This window comes from Pararge aegeria, chromosome 10, assembly GCF_905163445.1.
Source record: "Pararge aegeria chromosome 10, ilParAegt1.1, whole genome shotgun sequence".
In the NCBI taxonomy this organism is placed as follows: domain Eukaryota; kingdom Metazoa; phylum Arthropoda; class Insecta; order Lepidoptera; family Nymphalidae; genus Pararge; species Pararge aegeria.
In genome coordinates this window covers 19,192,741-19,209,194 of record NC_053189.1, presented here as the reverse complement: position 1 = coordinate 19,209,194, position 16,454 = coordinate 19,192,741, and the positions used below count along the sequence as shown (strand labels likewise).

The following is a 16,454-nucleotide window of genomic DNA, read 5'->3' as shown; positions in this document are numbered from 1 at the left end:
GACTGAAGAATAACGTTGACAAAACGGAAATGCTTATTTTCAAGGCGTGTAAAGGTCCGGATAGGACCCCAGGAATCATTTTAAATGGTAAAGCAGTTCGGGTTGTACAGAAATTCAAATACCTTGGACATGTTCTCACGGAACATCTAAAGGATAACAGCGACATTGAGAGGGAAGGGAGGGCGCTTTCGATTCGGTGTAACATGCTGGCACGTAGATTTGGTAAATGTAGCAAGGAAGTCAAAATAACTTTATTTAACGCCTACTGTCAGTGCTTCTACACGTGCCAGCTCTGGACAATTTTTTTCAAAAAGTCATTTTCTGCCATAAGAGTGCAATACAACGATGCTTTCCGAATACTCATGGGCCTACCGCGGTATTGCAGCGCTTCGACAATGTTCGCCGAATCGGGAGTGCCTAACTTTTATTGTATTGTTAGAGCTCGTGTAGCATCCTTTTGGGAAAGGATTAGGAACTCTAACAATGGAATACTTAGGGTCGTATGTGAGGGGATGCCGAGGCCTATTTCAGACTATTGGCTGTCTGTTCATCGGTACTGGAACAAAAAATAAAATAAGAACCTATGACATCTGAAATAAGTTTATTAACTATTTCAGTTAGATGTAAGTTTTAATGTATACATTTAATTATAGATTTCTTTGTATATAAAAGCTGATATATGGGTTTTTATGCCTTTAAATAAAAAACTTTATTATTATGAGGTATTCACATTAGGTATTCAGGTTTTTTTTATTTTGAGGTATTCAGGTATTTATTATTATTATTATTAAGTAAAGTATTGTGGATGGAACGTTACAAATTGGGTTGAGCTGATTTATAATGGAAACGATATACTTAACGAAATATTGTTGTGGCCAAACAAGTCGTATGTACTGGTGATGGAGTTGTTAAAAGTTGTTGGTACTATGGTTGTCCCTGATGATATTATACTTTTACATAATTGTGTAATGGCGATAACTTCTTTCGACAACTTAAAGTCAAAGTCAAAGTCAAAATTATCTTAATTCAAACAGGCCCAATGGTGGCACTTATGATGCGTACATTACATGAGAAATACACTTAAACCTAAAGCTACGAGGGTTCCAATATTTTTCAGGTTTAACACCTGTATGTTCACTGATCTTAAATAATAACTGATATTTTCTATTCGAATCGATTTTAGATCGATTTATCGATATTAATAATATTATTATATCATTATTTTTTATGTCTTTTTGAATTTATAAAGTTATATTGTTATCACAACAATTTATAAAGTTATATTGTTGTACTCTCTTTATTGTATTTATATCTTTGTAACTACTTTTTGTTTCTTTGGTGTACAATAAAAGTGTATTCATTCATTCATTCACAAAAATAATATTATATCAATGTTTTTCTCTATTCTCTTAATATGCTATCTGTGACTAGTTTAATTTTTTTAATTATATCTATTTATTTACTAGCCTGTGATAGTATCTAATCTGTGGTTGAATTGCCTATGATATAACCTGTTTTGTTATTTTGTTGTAGGTGGCTAATACTTCAATAACTCTAATTTTTAGTGTGATTGTAGATAGATTTAAAAATTCATATTAACGAATATGGTGTACACAGAAAAGTATTTAAAAGAGAAGCTCATTAAGGAATTGGACGCTGTTCACGTCGTAAGTACGAACTGTCAAAATATTGATTACTTATCGGATCTTCAACTTGTTTGCGTGGGCCAAGCGCGGTAGGTTTCGTTTATCTCTTACATTTTAAAACAATCCGGTAGTTAATAGTGAGGCCATCGAACTAAAAAATAGGACAAGATGAGCAAGAGAACGGACCCCGACAAGTTCATCGTGACGAAGTACGTGCTGTACCCTGGCCTTCTGCTCGCGCTGCTGGTGCGCTGCTGCGTGGCCGCGTACCCGTACTCCGGCCGCGGCGCGCCGCCCATGTTCGGCGACTTCGAGGCGCAACGCCACTGGCAGGAGGTTACGGTGCACACGCCGGCGCGCGACTGGTACCGCAACACTACTCACAACGACCTGCAGTACTGGGGCCTGGACTACCCGCCGCTCAGCGCCTACCACAGCCTGCTGCTGGGGCTCGTGGCGGACTGGCTGGAGCCCGAGTCTGTGCGCCTGTTCGCGTCGCGTGGCTACGAGAGCGAGACGCACGAGACCTTCATGCGCTGGACCGTCTTCCTGAGCGACCTGTACTTCTACGTGACCGCCGTACTGTGCATCTGCATACATATGGAGCGGGTCACGTCCAAAAGCGAACTCTCGGTATTCAAGCGAACAGATGTGTCCACGGTGATCTGCCTTCTGTACCCCGGCATCATCCTCATAGACCACGGCCACTTCCAGTACAACTGTGTGTCTCTGGGGCTGTTCCTTAGGGCTACCTTTTTTATCGTTGCCATAGAGAATGACATCATGGCAACTATATTTTTTGTGTTGGCTCTTAACTACAAGCAAATGGAGCTGTATCATGCACTGCCTTTCTTTTTTTATTTACTCAGGAAGTGCTTCATAACCGTCACCAATGAGAGCAGCATGGCACACCTAATATACCGGTTTACTAAACTAGCCATTGCTGTCATCGGTACTTTCAGTGCAGTCTGGTATCCATTGGTCCATTCCTGGGATGACGTCCTGCAAATTTTGCACAGACTGTTTCCCATCAAACGAGGTGTGTTTGAAGACAAGGTGTCAAATGTGTGGTGCTCTGCCAATGTTTTTGTCAAACTGAAACATGTATACAACAATGAAGAGATGGTACGAATGTGTGTTATGTCTACACTGGTGGCATGTATGCCATCCTGCTTGGACTTATTCTTCAGAATCAATAGAAAAAAGTTTGTTCTTTGTCTTATTAATGTATCACTTGCATTCTTTCTCTTCTCATATCAGGTCCATGAGAAATCAATCCTCCTGGTGGCCATTCCGGTAACTATTTACTTGCCAGATGATCCTTTCACGTCTCTCTGGTTCCTCCTGCTATCCACATTTAGCATGCTACCTCTGCTGCTGAAGGACGGGCTACTGTTACCATTGTTGTGCACCAGCTCGATATACCTGAGCTTCTACAGCATTGCATTGCACCTGTCGGGGTTGGAAACTAATATTTTCAGTGTCCTGAGTGCCAACACTGTCTATGAAGCAGCTAAAACCAAGAGTTACAACCATGTAGTGATGAAGCTGTTCAGCACCATGTTCTTCTTCTCCTTGCAAGGCATGATTTTGCTAGGGCTGGGCTCGCTGCTGGTGAAACCCCCACCTCAGTACCCCGACCTTTTCCCGCTCCTCATCTCAATGTACTCATGTTTGCACTTCATCTTCTTCCTTATATACTTTACATATTGCCAGCTACAGCTGCCAATGTGTTTGCCCGTGCAGTTAAAGGTTAAGAAAAATTAGTTTAATTTACTAGTCAGCTGTCAATTGTATGTGCTATAAACATTCCAAATAAAGTTATACCGTCTTATTGATATTTATTTCTTCAGTCAGTCTCCTATAAGATAGTCTGGAAACTATCATGATTCATGAAAGCAATGCAGAGATCTACATTTACAATAAGCTAATGTGTTTAATGTATTCGAATCTGAGTAGACCATCCTAATCAATGTCTTTGACTTTCCATTGTATCAAGCCAATCTATTAAATTAGAACTGCTTCAATTTCTATAATTAAACTGGAACTGAATACATAAAAAACGTATGTTTTTAAAATTGAAAGCCCAAAATAATTGTGTTCTTTTTAACTGGGGCAGAACAAAAGAGAGATCCTCAACAATAAGGTTTTATAGATTTAACACCATAACTCTACAACCAATATACATACCTAACTTGATTTTATAAACACTTTTTACTGGAATAGACTTAACAACTATACTTACATATAAAACTTCATTACTGTATATTGAAGATATTTCGAAAATTTTAATCAATACTGAAGCTTTGTTTATACTACAGTAATAGCTTAACTGTAATTTTGTCTGACTGTATCTTAGCCGCACATCATGCCTGAACTACTAAATGAATTCAAAATAATACTTAATATAAATTGATTTTATAGTTAGGACACTTGATACATTCTATCCAAATTATCTTATTTCTATGAAATAAGATGATGATGATACTGCCCTACTTCGCCTGCCGAGACGCCTCTCTGATTAATATGATTGGGCGATAACAAACAGAGCCATCTGGGTATCAGCTTATCTTTATCTATATAGAAATATAATGCCCTAAGGCTTCCTACCTGAGTTATATATGTAACATTTATGTGGGAACTAGGAACCCTTCATAAGTGCCTAAAGGCCTACATAAAGAATTTCTAAATTAGAATTTGTATAAAAGACATTTTTTTTTGTTTGTAAGTTACAAACAAGGAGGAAGTTATCAATTTGGTTGTATTTTTTTTTAACGTAATTTTATTAACCATTATTTTTTGTTTTGAAACTTTTAAGTATTTTTGAAAGTAACTTACGCATTTTCTTTTTAAACATTTACACGGGTTGCGCTTCGATTATAGTATATGGTTGATAAGCAACTTGTGCTCGTCACAATATTGTGGTTGATGATGAAGTGCCGGTGGAACTCCAAAGCAATATTTTGTAAAAGGTTTTAAGTTGATATTTCGCGATTATAATAATTAATAATTACCAAAGTACCAAGTCTCATTGATTAATTGAAACAATAAAAGGTTTTGACAAAAATAACCGACTTTGTTAATCAACTAAAGCTGGCTGCGGTTCCCTTTTAAATATCAGCAAGGAAAGTACGTAGTAGTACTACATTTAACGACTGAAAAATGTTGCAGATAACATTTTTCAGTCGTCAAATGTAGTACTACTACGTACTTTCCTTGCTGATATTTAAAAGGGAACCGCATATAAGTCTGCACTAAGTACTATTACTGTTTTCCTTGTATTTTCCTTTTTTTGTTGTGTTGCAATAAAGTTTTTTCTATTCTATTCTATTCTAAGTCTGTATAAAAAGGTAGTAAAGGTAACCGTAAACAGAAAGGCAACAAAACAGCGTATACACAATTATTGGGCGTTATTACATTGGTTTTGATAATGTAGCTCCGACCGAGTCAAAAAGCCGATGAAAATCCTTAACTTTTCTCGGTTTGTCCACGAAACTAAGTATTTTATACTGAAAGCTATAAAATAGGAAGGATATCAAGTTATTGGTTTGTGTAGGGCCTTGACAGATGTAGGTAAGCGGACGAACCGCGGGGTTTTAAATTCTGTATAGTTTGTGTAAACCTCTACTCATCCTACTTAAGTAGATATATCAGAAGTTTCGATAAGTAAACTTTTAATAGAACGAAAGCAACTTTACGTTCGCATTAGCTCGGTTGATATCGCTAAAACTAATGTCATAGTATTATTTACTCTAAGGCTGCCCGCACACACGGCAATATTATTGTCAAAATTCTGATTTCTTAATATGCGCCAAAATTGCGTCATTCAATTGGATACAGAAACAAAGCGACAGCAGTTTCCACGTGGTAATGAAAGAGGTCAGCGGCCGGTCGCTGGGTCAAGGATGTACACACGCTGAAGGCCGTCTCTAATCTTCCATCGCAGTTGCGACAAGCGCTCGCGGGGCGGTAGGCACCTTGCGCAAAGCGTCGACTGCGGGATCAGTCGTGAGTCCGGTCACGGTGGGCGATACTCTGCTGCATAAAACAATTCTTTGTGCAACGCTGCAGCTGTGTCGCTAGCGCACAAAGGTATGCAGACCACTTTAAATGCTGTTTTCTGCTTCACATTTAATCCATTTTTTCTCACCGGCCTTATAATGGAAACAATCTTTCCATCATTTTTTCGTGAAAAGTGTTTCAAAAATAGTAAGAAGAATAAGTCCTTAAAATGTTTTTACAATGGTCTTTTTTTTGTTAGCTTTGCCTGTACCTTTGTTTGTATTTTTTTCACTAATTTGATAAGATTATTCCATTTTTCAATTTGCAAAATTAAATTTTAATTAATTTATATAATTTTCATCTAAGTCGACAAGGCAGACAAGGCAGGAATTAAGTTAATATTAATTTCCAACCACAACCCAATGAATGGGTACCCAATTTATTTTGCTCTAATAAAAATAAGCTTCAGAAAAACTAAAAATCACGTTTTTATAAATAAACTAAATTAAACGGTAGAAATAAGTTTGGTTTTTTATACCAAGCGTGTTTTTTTTATTTTTTTTGAACAATTATTTATTTTGTAGTAGGTAGTCTTAGTTATCATCCATACCAATAAAATACGTGTTTCTGTTTGTTATGTATTTGTTTGTTGGTTACTTGTGTCATAGATAATACACCAATCCTTATAAAGGCTGACTTCCCAATCATGAATGAATGAATGAATACACTTTTATTGTACACCACATAAACATATAGTAAAATTCATGGATCTATATATATGGATGGATATCATGGATAGTACATTGTTAACAACTAAGTATTCATTGTAAAGACATCATCTCCTGTGGATGCTCCGGTGTCGGAGCGAAACATGCGTAAAATTGCCGAAGATCCGTTTGATGCAGAGAATAAAGATTGACGTTGAACACCGTGTCAGAGGCACTTGTGACATCTCTGATTTTTAAGACTTAGAAATAAAGATAATTTTAACTATGTAAACCGTGCTTTGTCTCATGTGTCAAACTGGTTTACAGTTAATAACTTACTTTTAAATGCTAAAAAAACCAAGTGCATGATTTACCTAACGTAAAATAAAATGATAAAAACATCATAATAAATGCAGAAACTGTACTACTAGTACCCATATAGAAAACCTAGCGAGTAAACTCAGCTCAACTGCATATGCAATCAGGAAAATGACTTGCCGATGTTGAAACAGCTGGGCTTGTTTATTTCGCATACTTTCACAGTATTATGTCCTATGGGATCTTGTTGTGGGGAACAGCTGCAGATATTGAAAGAATATTTGTACTACAGAAAAAAGCTGTACGATCAATAAATAAACTAGGAATTGCTTCGTGCAAAATTAAAACAGGTTTGCCTATATGTTTTAATTTTTCACGAAGCAAATATATTGCGAAGCTACTGTAAGTACTTATAGTACTTAAGTACTTATAGTAGCTTCGCAATATATTTATAATAACATAGTCTTCGTAAGACAAAATATCTCTCTTTATAAACCAAAATCTGATATTAACAATCGACTTACCAGAAATGGACATAAATTAGTGATATCTGCATATCGTCTGTAAAAGGTGCAGAACTCCTTGGTGGGGTGGGGTTGAGTATACGCTTTTACAACATGATTTCTAAGGTAATTCTTGACCTACCAATGCGTACATTCAATAAATGTGTAAAAACACATTTAATAATTTGAAGCAGCCAGCTTCGCTCTCATCTCATCTCCCGCAAGATAGAAAAATGATTGGAAATTTTGATGTTGGAAAAGAGCAACTACTGAGTTTCTTGCCGGCTCTTCTCGGTAGAATCTGCTTTCCGAACCGGTGGTAGAGTCACTACAAACATACATACTTGACGCTTATTAAGAAGGCCTACTTAAAAAAATTAATTTTGAAGAAATTTTAAATTACACCCTACAAGATGATCCTATAAACAATTCAAGCTTTATTTTCTTAAGTAACATTACTACATCACAACAATAACATTTTAAGTAAAATACGCGATCTTATATTTCGGATTATGAGCCCTATGTCGATGCAATAAGGTCCGCGTGTAAGTGTCATGAAAAGAAGTAAAATGATACTAGTTTTTATTAATGATACGAATTCACTTGGGAAAAGAATAAATTGGATGAGGACATTCATTAGGCCGCCGTCGACGATAGCTAACCGCGCCCGGCGCTCCCGCAGGAGGTGACCGACGAGAGCGACGGCTGCGGCGGCAAGTTCTCGGCGCTGATCGTGTCCGACAGGTTCCGGGGCAAGCCTCTCCTCGCGAGACACAGGTTCGTGCGGCACTCGCGAGCGCGCGGCGCCGCTCGGGATGACCTCCGCGCCGTTGCAGGCTGGTGAACGCGGCGCTGCAGGAGGAGCTCAAGAGCATCCACGCCTTCACGCAGAGGACGCTCACGGCGGAGCAGTGGCGGGCGCAGAGCCCCTAGGCGCCGCGCGCCTGTCCGCGCGCGCCTCCGCGCCCGGCAAGGTGATCCTGCTGGGCGAGCACGCCGTGGTGTTCGGGCAGCCCGCGCTGGCCGCCAGCCTGGGCCTGCGCACCCGCGTCAGCGCGGCCGACGAGCCGCGCGGCGGCGTGCGCCTGCAGCTGCCGGCCGTGCGCCTCGACGTGCGCGTGCCGCCCGCCGCGGCGCTGCGCCTGTGCGGCGCGCACGCGCACTGGGCGCGCCCGCTGGAGGCCGACCACGCGGCGCTGCTGGCGGCGGCCGACGCGGCGGCGGCCGAGGCGGCGGGCGCGCGCGCGTGGGACGGCGCGCAGCGGGACGCCGTGCGCGCGCTGCTGTACCTGCTGGGCGCGCTGCTGCCGGCGGGCGGCGTGCGCGTGCGCGTGCGCAGCGAGCTGGCGCCGGGCGCGGGCGCGGGCAGCTCGGCGGCGCTGGCCGTGAGCGCGTCGGCGGCGCTGCTGGGCCTGCGCGCGCGGCGGGCGGGCGCGGCGGCCGCGGGGGACGAGGAGGCGCGCGCGCTGGTGTCGGCGTGGGCGTTCAACTGCGAGCGCATCATGCACGGCACGCCGTCCGGTGAGCGACGGCGCTATTACACATATCAAATTTCCGTTTATACACGAGACGATCTTAAATTTTTTTAGAAAATCTGCATTGATTCTACGAGATAATATTGTTGACCGGCGTAGTAATAATTTCCATGCACATTAAATTCAGTTAAAGAAATGAACGAGAAAAGCTCGGCTCTGCGCAGGTGTGGACAACGCCACGTGCACGTACGGCGGGCTGGTGCGCTTCCGCCGCGGTGAGCCGGCGCGCGTGCTGCGCGCGCCGGCCTCGTTGCGCGTGCTGCTCGTGGACACGCGCGTGAGCCGCCGCACGCGCGCGCTGGCCGAGCGCGTGGCGGCGCGGCGCGCGCGCGAGCCGGCCGCCGTGGACTGCATCGTGCGCGCGTGCGGGCACCTCACCGACAGCGCCGAGCAGGTGCGTGTCTCGCCCGGCCGCCAGACCACGTGACGCCGTTTGATATTTTGTGCCCCGATTCGATTGTTATTATATTTTCGAGAATGGAAAGCATTACATATATTCTTGTTGGCAGGCGTATAATTAAGCGTTGTTTTGCAGATTTTCGAAAAACTGTCTAACTGCGAAGGAGATACGGATTCTTTATATGAGCATCTGGCGGTGAGTGAACTTAAAATAATGCTTGATTTAATTTTATTGAGTGTGGTGTGTGACCCTGACTTAGTTCCATTGCATAAACCTGTGGCCCAGATGAATAGTCGTCGCTAAGCGATATCTTAAGTAAGTGCTAAGCACCTGTTCTAAACATTAAATTCCCTAAAATAGCTTAGCCCAATACTTTAGCATGAATTATCGTTGAAAGTCAATCTCATACTATGCCAATGTTTAACTTGGCCATACATAGTAGGCATTTTAAGGACTGAGCACGTTCCAAGCATAAATTTTTCATATGACTGACAACTTTTAAAAAGCTTTTTCACTTTAATACAATAAAATGCTTGTTTATATATACCACAACTCCGATGGTGTCTATTAAGCGAAGCGTAGACGAGGAATTTCAAAAAAATAACCCAAAATATTCATCTCAAAATAAACAATAAAAATCCAAACTCCCAACAACAACAGGCACATTAATTCATCTGACAGCAGAGCACATAATAACATAAACGCGTGTCAACTTTCTGGAAGTCATGTCACTGGTTTTACAATTTTAATATATTGTTAAAATCCTAGACTAAACTATTTTTAAATACAATGTTGATAAATAATAAAATTTTAACATAAAATTCAATTATATTCATTAAAAATGAAAACGAAATAAATTAATTTCTGTTTATTTTGGTTTCTTAACAAATCAGTATGTTGTGAATGCATCCGTAAAATTAAAGAAAAGCTGTACTTTGGCTTCAACTATGACTATGCTTGTGCTAAGCAAAGCAATGCGCTTAGACCCGTTTATTGAAGTCGGTGTGCGCGACACTGCTTAGCTAGCTCAAAGTGTCTCTTTGCGGAGTATTACTTTCGATTGACGCTAAGCAATGACTATTTATATGGCCGTGTGTCTCTGTTTTGTCAGTTTTTAATTTGTTCCTATTAGTATTAAACTCGTTCGCAAAAATAACAGTGCTATCCCCAACAAATAGGACATGTTTAGGTAAATCATTTATACAAAGAATAAATAATAGAGATTCCAGGACAATGCCTTACGGAACGCCACTGTATTTCTCTCGAGTCTGACGAGTAAACAACTTTTTTATCTCTCCAAGAGACTCTTAATATAATTAGTGTAATTTGTTTCTGTTTGTAAAGTACGATTTTAGAAGATCTAATGCGTTTCTTCTGACACCGTAAGCGAATTTCGAAGTTCAAGCGATGCGACATTGATATTTTTACCTCCGAATATCTAACCCGCGGTGTCCGGCCGCAGGAGCTGTGGGGCGCGTGCCACTGCCTGCTGGCGGCGCTGGGCGCGTCGCACGGCGCGCTGGAGGCCGTGCGGCGCGCGGCGGCGGCGCACGGGCTGGAGGCCAAGCTCACGGGCGCGGGCGGCGGCGGGTGCGTGTCCGCAGTCCACAACCCTCCTCTTTTACTTGATACCCATATCGAGGTAGTGTGAAAACCATCAGCATTTTGTGGCGGCGGCCCTGTTGGACATATTTTCGCAATACTCCCGACTAACTATTATACTACCGGTATACTATACTTTACTATTATTTATATTTGAATGAGAATGAAAAATAGCAATTATTTTGAATAGTTTTCAGAATGAGACAGACGGGTGTGGTAGGGTAAAATCTCCAATTTAAAGTTCCCTTATTGCGTGTATGTAATATGTGTTTGCATAGTACTTTACTATAATGGTAAGCGGTTCGTGTAACGACCTTGCGCGTCTATATTTACAAGTGTGTGGGCAGGTCGTGTATTGATTATTCGATACTTTTGAAATATTTATAATTCTCAAACTCAGCTCTATGTCATTACCAGTAATTGTACTGGTACTTGTATAGGATAATTATAAAAAGTACAGTGTGTGCATCTAATCAATCACTGGCACCAGACCCTCAATGCCCTTAAATTTTACCTCGTTAAAATATTTAAAGTGTACTCATTGCCTTCCTTGGATGTGGTAGCAGTTTCTCAGGCTCCCTCACCGGAATCGAACCCTGATTCCCCGTTACCCGCGACAAACAATGGTAGTCGCAGAAACTCATTCCGAAAACGAGCCCTCGTAAGAGTCCCGTATCGTTATTTTTCGTCACTACCTACCCGTACCTCCCCCCCCCGTGCAGGGAGTGGGTAATTTGCGCGCCTGCTGCCTTCCTTGGATGTGGTAGCAGTTTCTCAGGCTCCCTCACCGGAATCGAACCCTGATTCCCCGTTACCCGCGACAAACAATGGTAGTCGCAGAAACTCATTCCGAAAACGAGCCCTCGTAAGAGTCCCGTATCGTTATTTTTCGTCACTACCTACCCGTACCTCCCCCCCCGTGCAGGGAGTGGGTAATTTGCGCGCCTGCTGCCTTCCTTGGATGTGGTAGCAGTTTCTCAGGCTCCCTCACCGGAATCGAACCCTGATTCCCCGTTACCTGCGACAAACAATGAAAGTCGCCGTCACCTTAGCACCTTCGCCCCATATAGTAGTGGCGCGGCGCGACGGGCCTAATGTGTTAGTGAAAAAAAAAAATAAAAAAAATTAAACTAATTGTTATTTTACAATATCTTCTAAAATAAATAAGAGTACTTTTAGTGGTACGTTTTTTTTTTTTAACCGGAACCTAAGTGCCCGGCCTGAGGCCGGGCACCCGTCTTATTCATGTTCTAACCTAACCTAACCTATCCAAACCTTTTAAAACTAGTTTGGATTCTTTTAGACCTAAGCCCACCGGCAACTACGACTAACTAAACACTGATCTAGCTATCTGGCTTTCGTCAGTGCATCAACAGCAGCATAACTAGTATTAAAATAGTAATGAGTTTTTATTAATGCATATATTCACATTAAATCTTGAATCTAAAGTCTAAAGGAATCAAAACTAGATTTAGGTTAGGTTAGGTTAGAACATGTATATGAGGGGCACTTGGGTTCAGTTCAGTCAAAATTTATATATTATTTTCTATTATTTATATTTGAATGAGAATGAAAAATAGCAATTATTTTGAATAGTTTTCAGAATGAGACAGACGGGTGTGGTAGGGTAAAATCTCCAATTTAAAGTTCCCTTATTGCGTGTATGTAATATGTGTTTGCATAGTACTTTACTATAATGGTAAGCGGTTCGTGTAACGACCTTGCGCGTCTATATTTACAAGTGTGTGGGCAGGTCGTGTATTGATTATTCGATACTTTTGAAATATTTATAATTCTCAAACTCAGCTCTATGTCATTACCAGTAATTGTACTGGTACTTGTATAGGATAATTATAAAAAGTACAGTGTGTGCATCTAATCAATCACTGGCACCAGACCCTCAATGCCCTTAAATTTTACCTCGTTAAAATATTTAAAGTGTACTCATTGCCTTCCTTGGATGTGGTAGCAGTTTCTCAGGCTCCCTCACCGGAATCGAACCCTGATTCCCCGTTACCCGCGACAAACAATGGTAGTCGCAGAAACTCATTCCGAAAACGAGCCCTCGTAAGAGTCCCGTATCGTTATTTTTCGTCACTACCTACCCGTACCTCCCCCCCCCGTGCAGGGAGTGGGTAATTTGCGCGCCTGCTGCCTTCCTTGGATGTGGTAGCAGTTTCTCAGGCTCCCTCACCGGAATCGAACCCTGATTCCCCGTTACCCGCGACAAACAATGGTAGTCGCAGAAACTCATTCCGAAAACGAGCCCTCGTAAGAGTCCCGTATCGTTATTTTTCGTCACTACCTACCCGTACCTCCCCCCCCGTGCAGGGAGTGGGTAATTTGCGCGCCTGCTGCCTTCCTTGGATGTGGTAGCAGTTTCTCAGGCTCCCTCACCGGAATCGAACCCTGATTCCCCGTTACCTGCGACAAACAATGAAAGTCGCCGTCACCTTAGCACCTTCGCCCCATATAGTAGTGGCGCGGCGCAACGGGCCTAATGTGTTAGTGAAAAAAAAAAATAAAAAAAATTAAACTAATTGTTATTTTACAATATCTTCTAAAATAAATAAGAGTACTTTTAGTGGTACGTTTTTTTTTTTTTAACCGGAACCTAAGTGCCCGGCCTGAGGCCGGGCACCCGTCTTATTCATGTTCTAACCTAACCTAACCTATCCAAACCTTTTAAAACTAGTTTGGATTCTTTTAGACCTAAGCCCACCGGCAACTACGACTAACTAAACACTGATCTAGCTATCTGGCTTTCGTCAGTGCATCAACAGCAGCATAACTAGTATTAAAATAGTAATGAGTTTTTATTAATGCATATATTCACATTAAATCTTGAATCTAAAGTCTAAAGGAATCAAAACTAGATTTAGGTTAGGTTAGGTTAGAACATGTATATGAGGGGCACTTGGGTTCAGTTCAGTCAAAATTTATATATTATTTACTATTATTTATATTTGAATGAGAATGAAAAATAGCAATTATTTTGAATAGTTTTCAGAATGAGACAGACGGGTGTGGTAGGGTAAAATCTCCAATTTAAAGTTCCCTTATTGCGTGTATGTAATATGTGTTTGCATAGTACTTTACTATAATGGTAAGCGGTTCGTGTAACGACCTTGCGCGTCTATATTTACAAGTGTGTGGGCAGGTCGTGTATTGATTATTCGATACTTTTGAAATATTTATAATTCTCAAACTCAGCTCTATGTCATTACCAGTAATTGTACTGGTACTTGTATAGGATAATTATAAAAAGTACAGTGTGTGCATCTAATCAATCACTGGCACCAGACCCTCAATGCCCTTAAATTTTACCTCGTTAAAATATTTAAAGTGTACTCATTGCCTTCCTTGGATGTGGTAGCAGTTTCTCAGGCTCCCTCACCGGAATCGAACCCTGATTCCCCGTTACCCGCGACAAACAATGGTAGTCGCAGAAACTCATTCCGAAAACGAGCCCTCGTAAGAGTCCCGTATCGTTATTTTTCGTCACTACCTACCCGTACCTCCCCCCCCCGTGCAGGGAGTGGGTAATTTGCGCGCCTGCTGCCTTCCTTGGATGTGGTAGCAGTTTCTCAGGCTCCCTCACCGGAATCGAACCCTGATTCCCCGTTACCCGCGACAAACAATGGTAGTCGCAGAAACTCATTCCGAAAACGAGCCCTCGTAAGAGTCCCGTATCGTTATTTTTCGTCACTACCTACCCGTACCTCCCCCCCCGTGCAGGGAGTGGGTAATTTGCGCGCCTGCTGCCTTCCTTGGATGTGGTAGCAGTTTCTCAGGCTCCCTCACCGGAATCGAACCCTGATTCCCCGTTACCTGCGACAAACAATGAAAGTCGCCGTCACCTTAGCACCTTCGCCCCATATAGTAGTGGCGCGGCGCGACGGGCCTAATGTGTTAGTGAAAAAAAAAAATAAAAAAAATTAAACTAATTGTTATTTTACAATATCTTCTAAAATAAATAAGAGTACTTTTAGTGGTACGTTTTTTTTTTTTAACCGGAACCTAAGTGCCCGGCCTGAGGCCGGGCACCCGTCTTATTCATGTTCTAACCTAACCTAACCTATCCAAACCTTTTAAAACTAGTTTGGATTCTTTTAGACCTAAGCCCACCGGCAACTACGACTAACTAAACACTGATCTAGCTATCTGGCTTTCGTCAGTGCATCAACAGCAGCATAACTAGTATTAAAATAGTAATGAGTTTTTATTAATGCATATATTCACATTAAATCTTGAATCTAAAGTCTAAAGGAATCAAAACTAGATTTAGGTTAGGTTAGGTTAGAACATGTATATGAGGGGCACTTGGGTTCAGTTCAGTCAAAATTTATATATTATTTACTATTATTTATATTTGAATGAGAATGAAAAATAGCAATTATTTTGAATAGTTTTCAGAATGAGACAGACGGGTGTGGTAGGGTAAAATCTCCAATTTAAAGTTCCCTTATTGCGTGTATGTAATATGTGTTTGCATAGTACTTTACTATAATGGTAAGCGGTTCGTGTAACGACCTTGCGCGTCTATATTTACAAGTGTGTGGGCAGGTCGTGTATTGATTATTCGATACTTTTGAAATATTTATAATTCTCAAACTCAGCTCTATGTCATTACCAGTAATTGTACTGGTACTTGTATAGGATAATTATAAAAAGTACAGTGTGTGCATCTAATCAATCACTGGCACCAGACCCTCAATGCCCTTAAATTTTACCTCGTTAAAATATTTAAAGTGTACTCATTGCCTTCCTTGGATGTGGTAGCAGTTTCTCAGGCTCCCTCACCGGAATCGAACCCTGATTCCCCGTTACCCGCGACAAACAATGGTAGTCGCAGAAACTCATTCCGAAAACGAGCCCTCGTAAGAGTCCCGTATCGTTATTTTTCGTCACTACCTACCCGTACCTCCCCCCCCCGTGCAGGGAGTGGGTAATTTGCGCGCCTGCTGCCTTCCTTGGATGTGGTAGCAGTTTCTCAGGCTCCCTCACCGGAATCGAACCCTGATTCCCCGTTACCCGCGACAAACAATGGTAGTCGCAGAAACTCATTCCGAAAACGAGCCCTCGTAAGAGTCCCGTATCGTTATTTTTCGTCACTACCTACCCGTACCTCCCCCCCCGTGCAGGGAGTGGGTAATTTGCGCGCCTGCTGCCTTCCTTGGATGTGGTAGCAGTTTCTCAGGCTCCCTCACCGGAATCGAACCCTGATTCCCCGTTACCTGCGACAAACAATGAAAGTCGCCGTCACCTTAGCACCTTCGCCCCATATAGTAGTGGCGCGGCGCAACGGGCCTAATGTGTTAGTGAAAAAAAAAAATAAAAAAAATTAAACTAATTGTTATTTTACAATATCTTCTAAAATAAATAAGAGTACTTTTAGTGGTACGTTTTTTTTTTTTTAACCGGAACCTAAGTGCCCGGCCTGAGGCCGGGCACCCGTCTTATTCATGTTCTAACCTAACCTAACCTATCCAAACCTTTTAAAACTAGTTTGGATTCTTTTAGACCTAAGCCCACCGGCAACTACGACTAACTAAACACTGATCTAGCTATCTGGCTTTCGTCAGTGCATCAACAGCAGCATAACTAGTATTAAAATAGTAATGAGTTTTTATTAATGCATATATTCACATTAAATCTTGAATCTAAAGTCTAAAGGAATCAAAACTAGATTTAGGTTAGGTTAGGTTAGAACATGTATATGAGGGGCACTTGGGTTCAGT

At 41.6% G+C, this 16,454-nt stretch overlaps 3 protein-coding genes across 3 annotated transcripts; all 3 read left to right on the top strand.

Moving 5' to 3' along the window:
• Window positions 1-1,484: 1,484 nt before the first annotated feature.
• LOC120626964 (bolA-like protein 2) lies at window positions 1,485-8,222 on the top strand. Its single transcript, XM_039894783.1, has 3 exons — window positions 1,485-1,667; window positions 7,859-7,953; window positions 8,013-8,222. The coding sequence occupies exons 1-3, from the start codon at window positions 1,605-1,607 to the stop codon at window positions 8,107-8,109; spliced, it is 255 nt and encodes an 84-aa protein (XP_039750717.1). The 5' UTR covers window positions 1,485-1,604; the 3' UTR covers window positions 8,110-8,222.
• Window positions 1,674-3,480, top strand: LOC120626962 (dolichyl pyrophosphate Man9GlcNAc2 alpha-1,3-glucosyltransferase-like). Its single transcript, XM_039894781.1, has one exon. It carries the CDS (start codon window positions 1,815-1,817, stop codon window positions 3,411-3,413), a length of 1,599 nt encoding a protein of 532 aa, XP_039750715.1. The 5' UTR covers window positions 1,674-1,814; the 3' UTR covers window positions 3,414-3,480.
• A 394-nt stretch (window positions 8,223-8,616) lies between the features above and the next one.
• LOC120626963 (mevalonate kinase-like) lies at window positions 8,617-10,824 on the top strand. Its single transcript, XM_039894782.1, has 4 exons — window positions 8,617-8,697; window positions 8,876-9,105; window positions 9,247-9,306; window positions 10,574-10,824. Exons 1-4 carry the CDS (start codon window positions 8,679-8,681, stop codon window positions 10,760-10,762), a joined length of 498 nt encoding a protein of 165 aa, XP_039750716.1. The 5' UTR covers window positions 8,617-8,678; the 3' UTR covers window positions 10,763-10,824.
• The last annotated feature ends 5,630 nt before the right edge of the window (window positions 10,825-16,454 follow it).

What these genes read in the sequence shown, in the direction of transcription:
- LOC120626962 (XM_039894781.1), top strand. Translation starts at nt 1,815, where the DNA reads ATGAGCAAGAGAACGGACCCCGACAAGTTCATCGTGACGAAGTACGTG.
- LOC120626963 (XM_039894782.1), top strand. An exon ending in TCACCGACAGCGCCGAGCAG is followed by an intron (nt 9,106 to 9,246) that starts GTGCGTGTCTCG and finishes GTTGTTTTGCAG; the next exon opens with ATTTTCGAAAAACTGTCTAA. An exon ending in CTTTATATGAGCATCTGGCG is followed by an intron (nt 9,307 to 10,573) that starts GTGAGTGAACTT and finishes GTCCGGCCGCAG; the next exon opens with GAGCTGTGGGGCGCGTGCCA.
- LOC120626964 (XM_039894783.1), top strand. Translation starts at nt 1,605, where the DNA reads ATGGTGTACACAGAAAAGTATTTAAAAGAGAAGCTCATTAAGGAATTG. An exon ending in AATTGGACGCTGTTCACGTC is followed by an intron (nt 1,668 to 7,858) that starts GTAAGTACGAAC and finishes GCGCTCCCGCAG; the next exon opens with GAGGTGACCGACGAGAGCGA. An exon ending in CCTCTCCTCGCGAGACACAG is followed by an intron (nt 7,954 to 8,012) that starts GTTCGTGCGGCA and finishes GCGCCGTTGCAG; the next exon opens with GCTGGTGAACGCGGCGCTGC.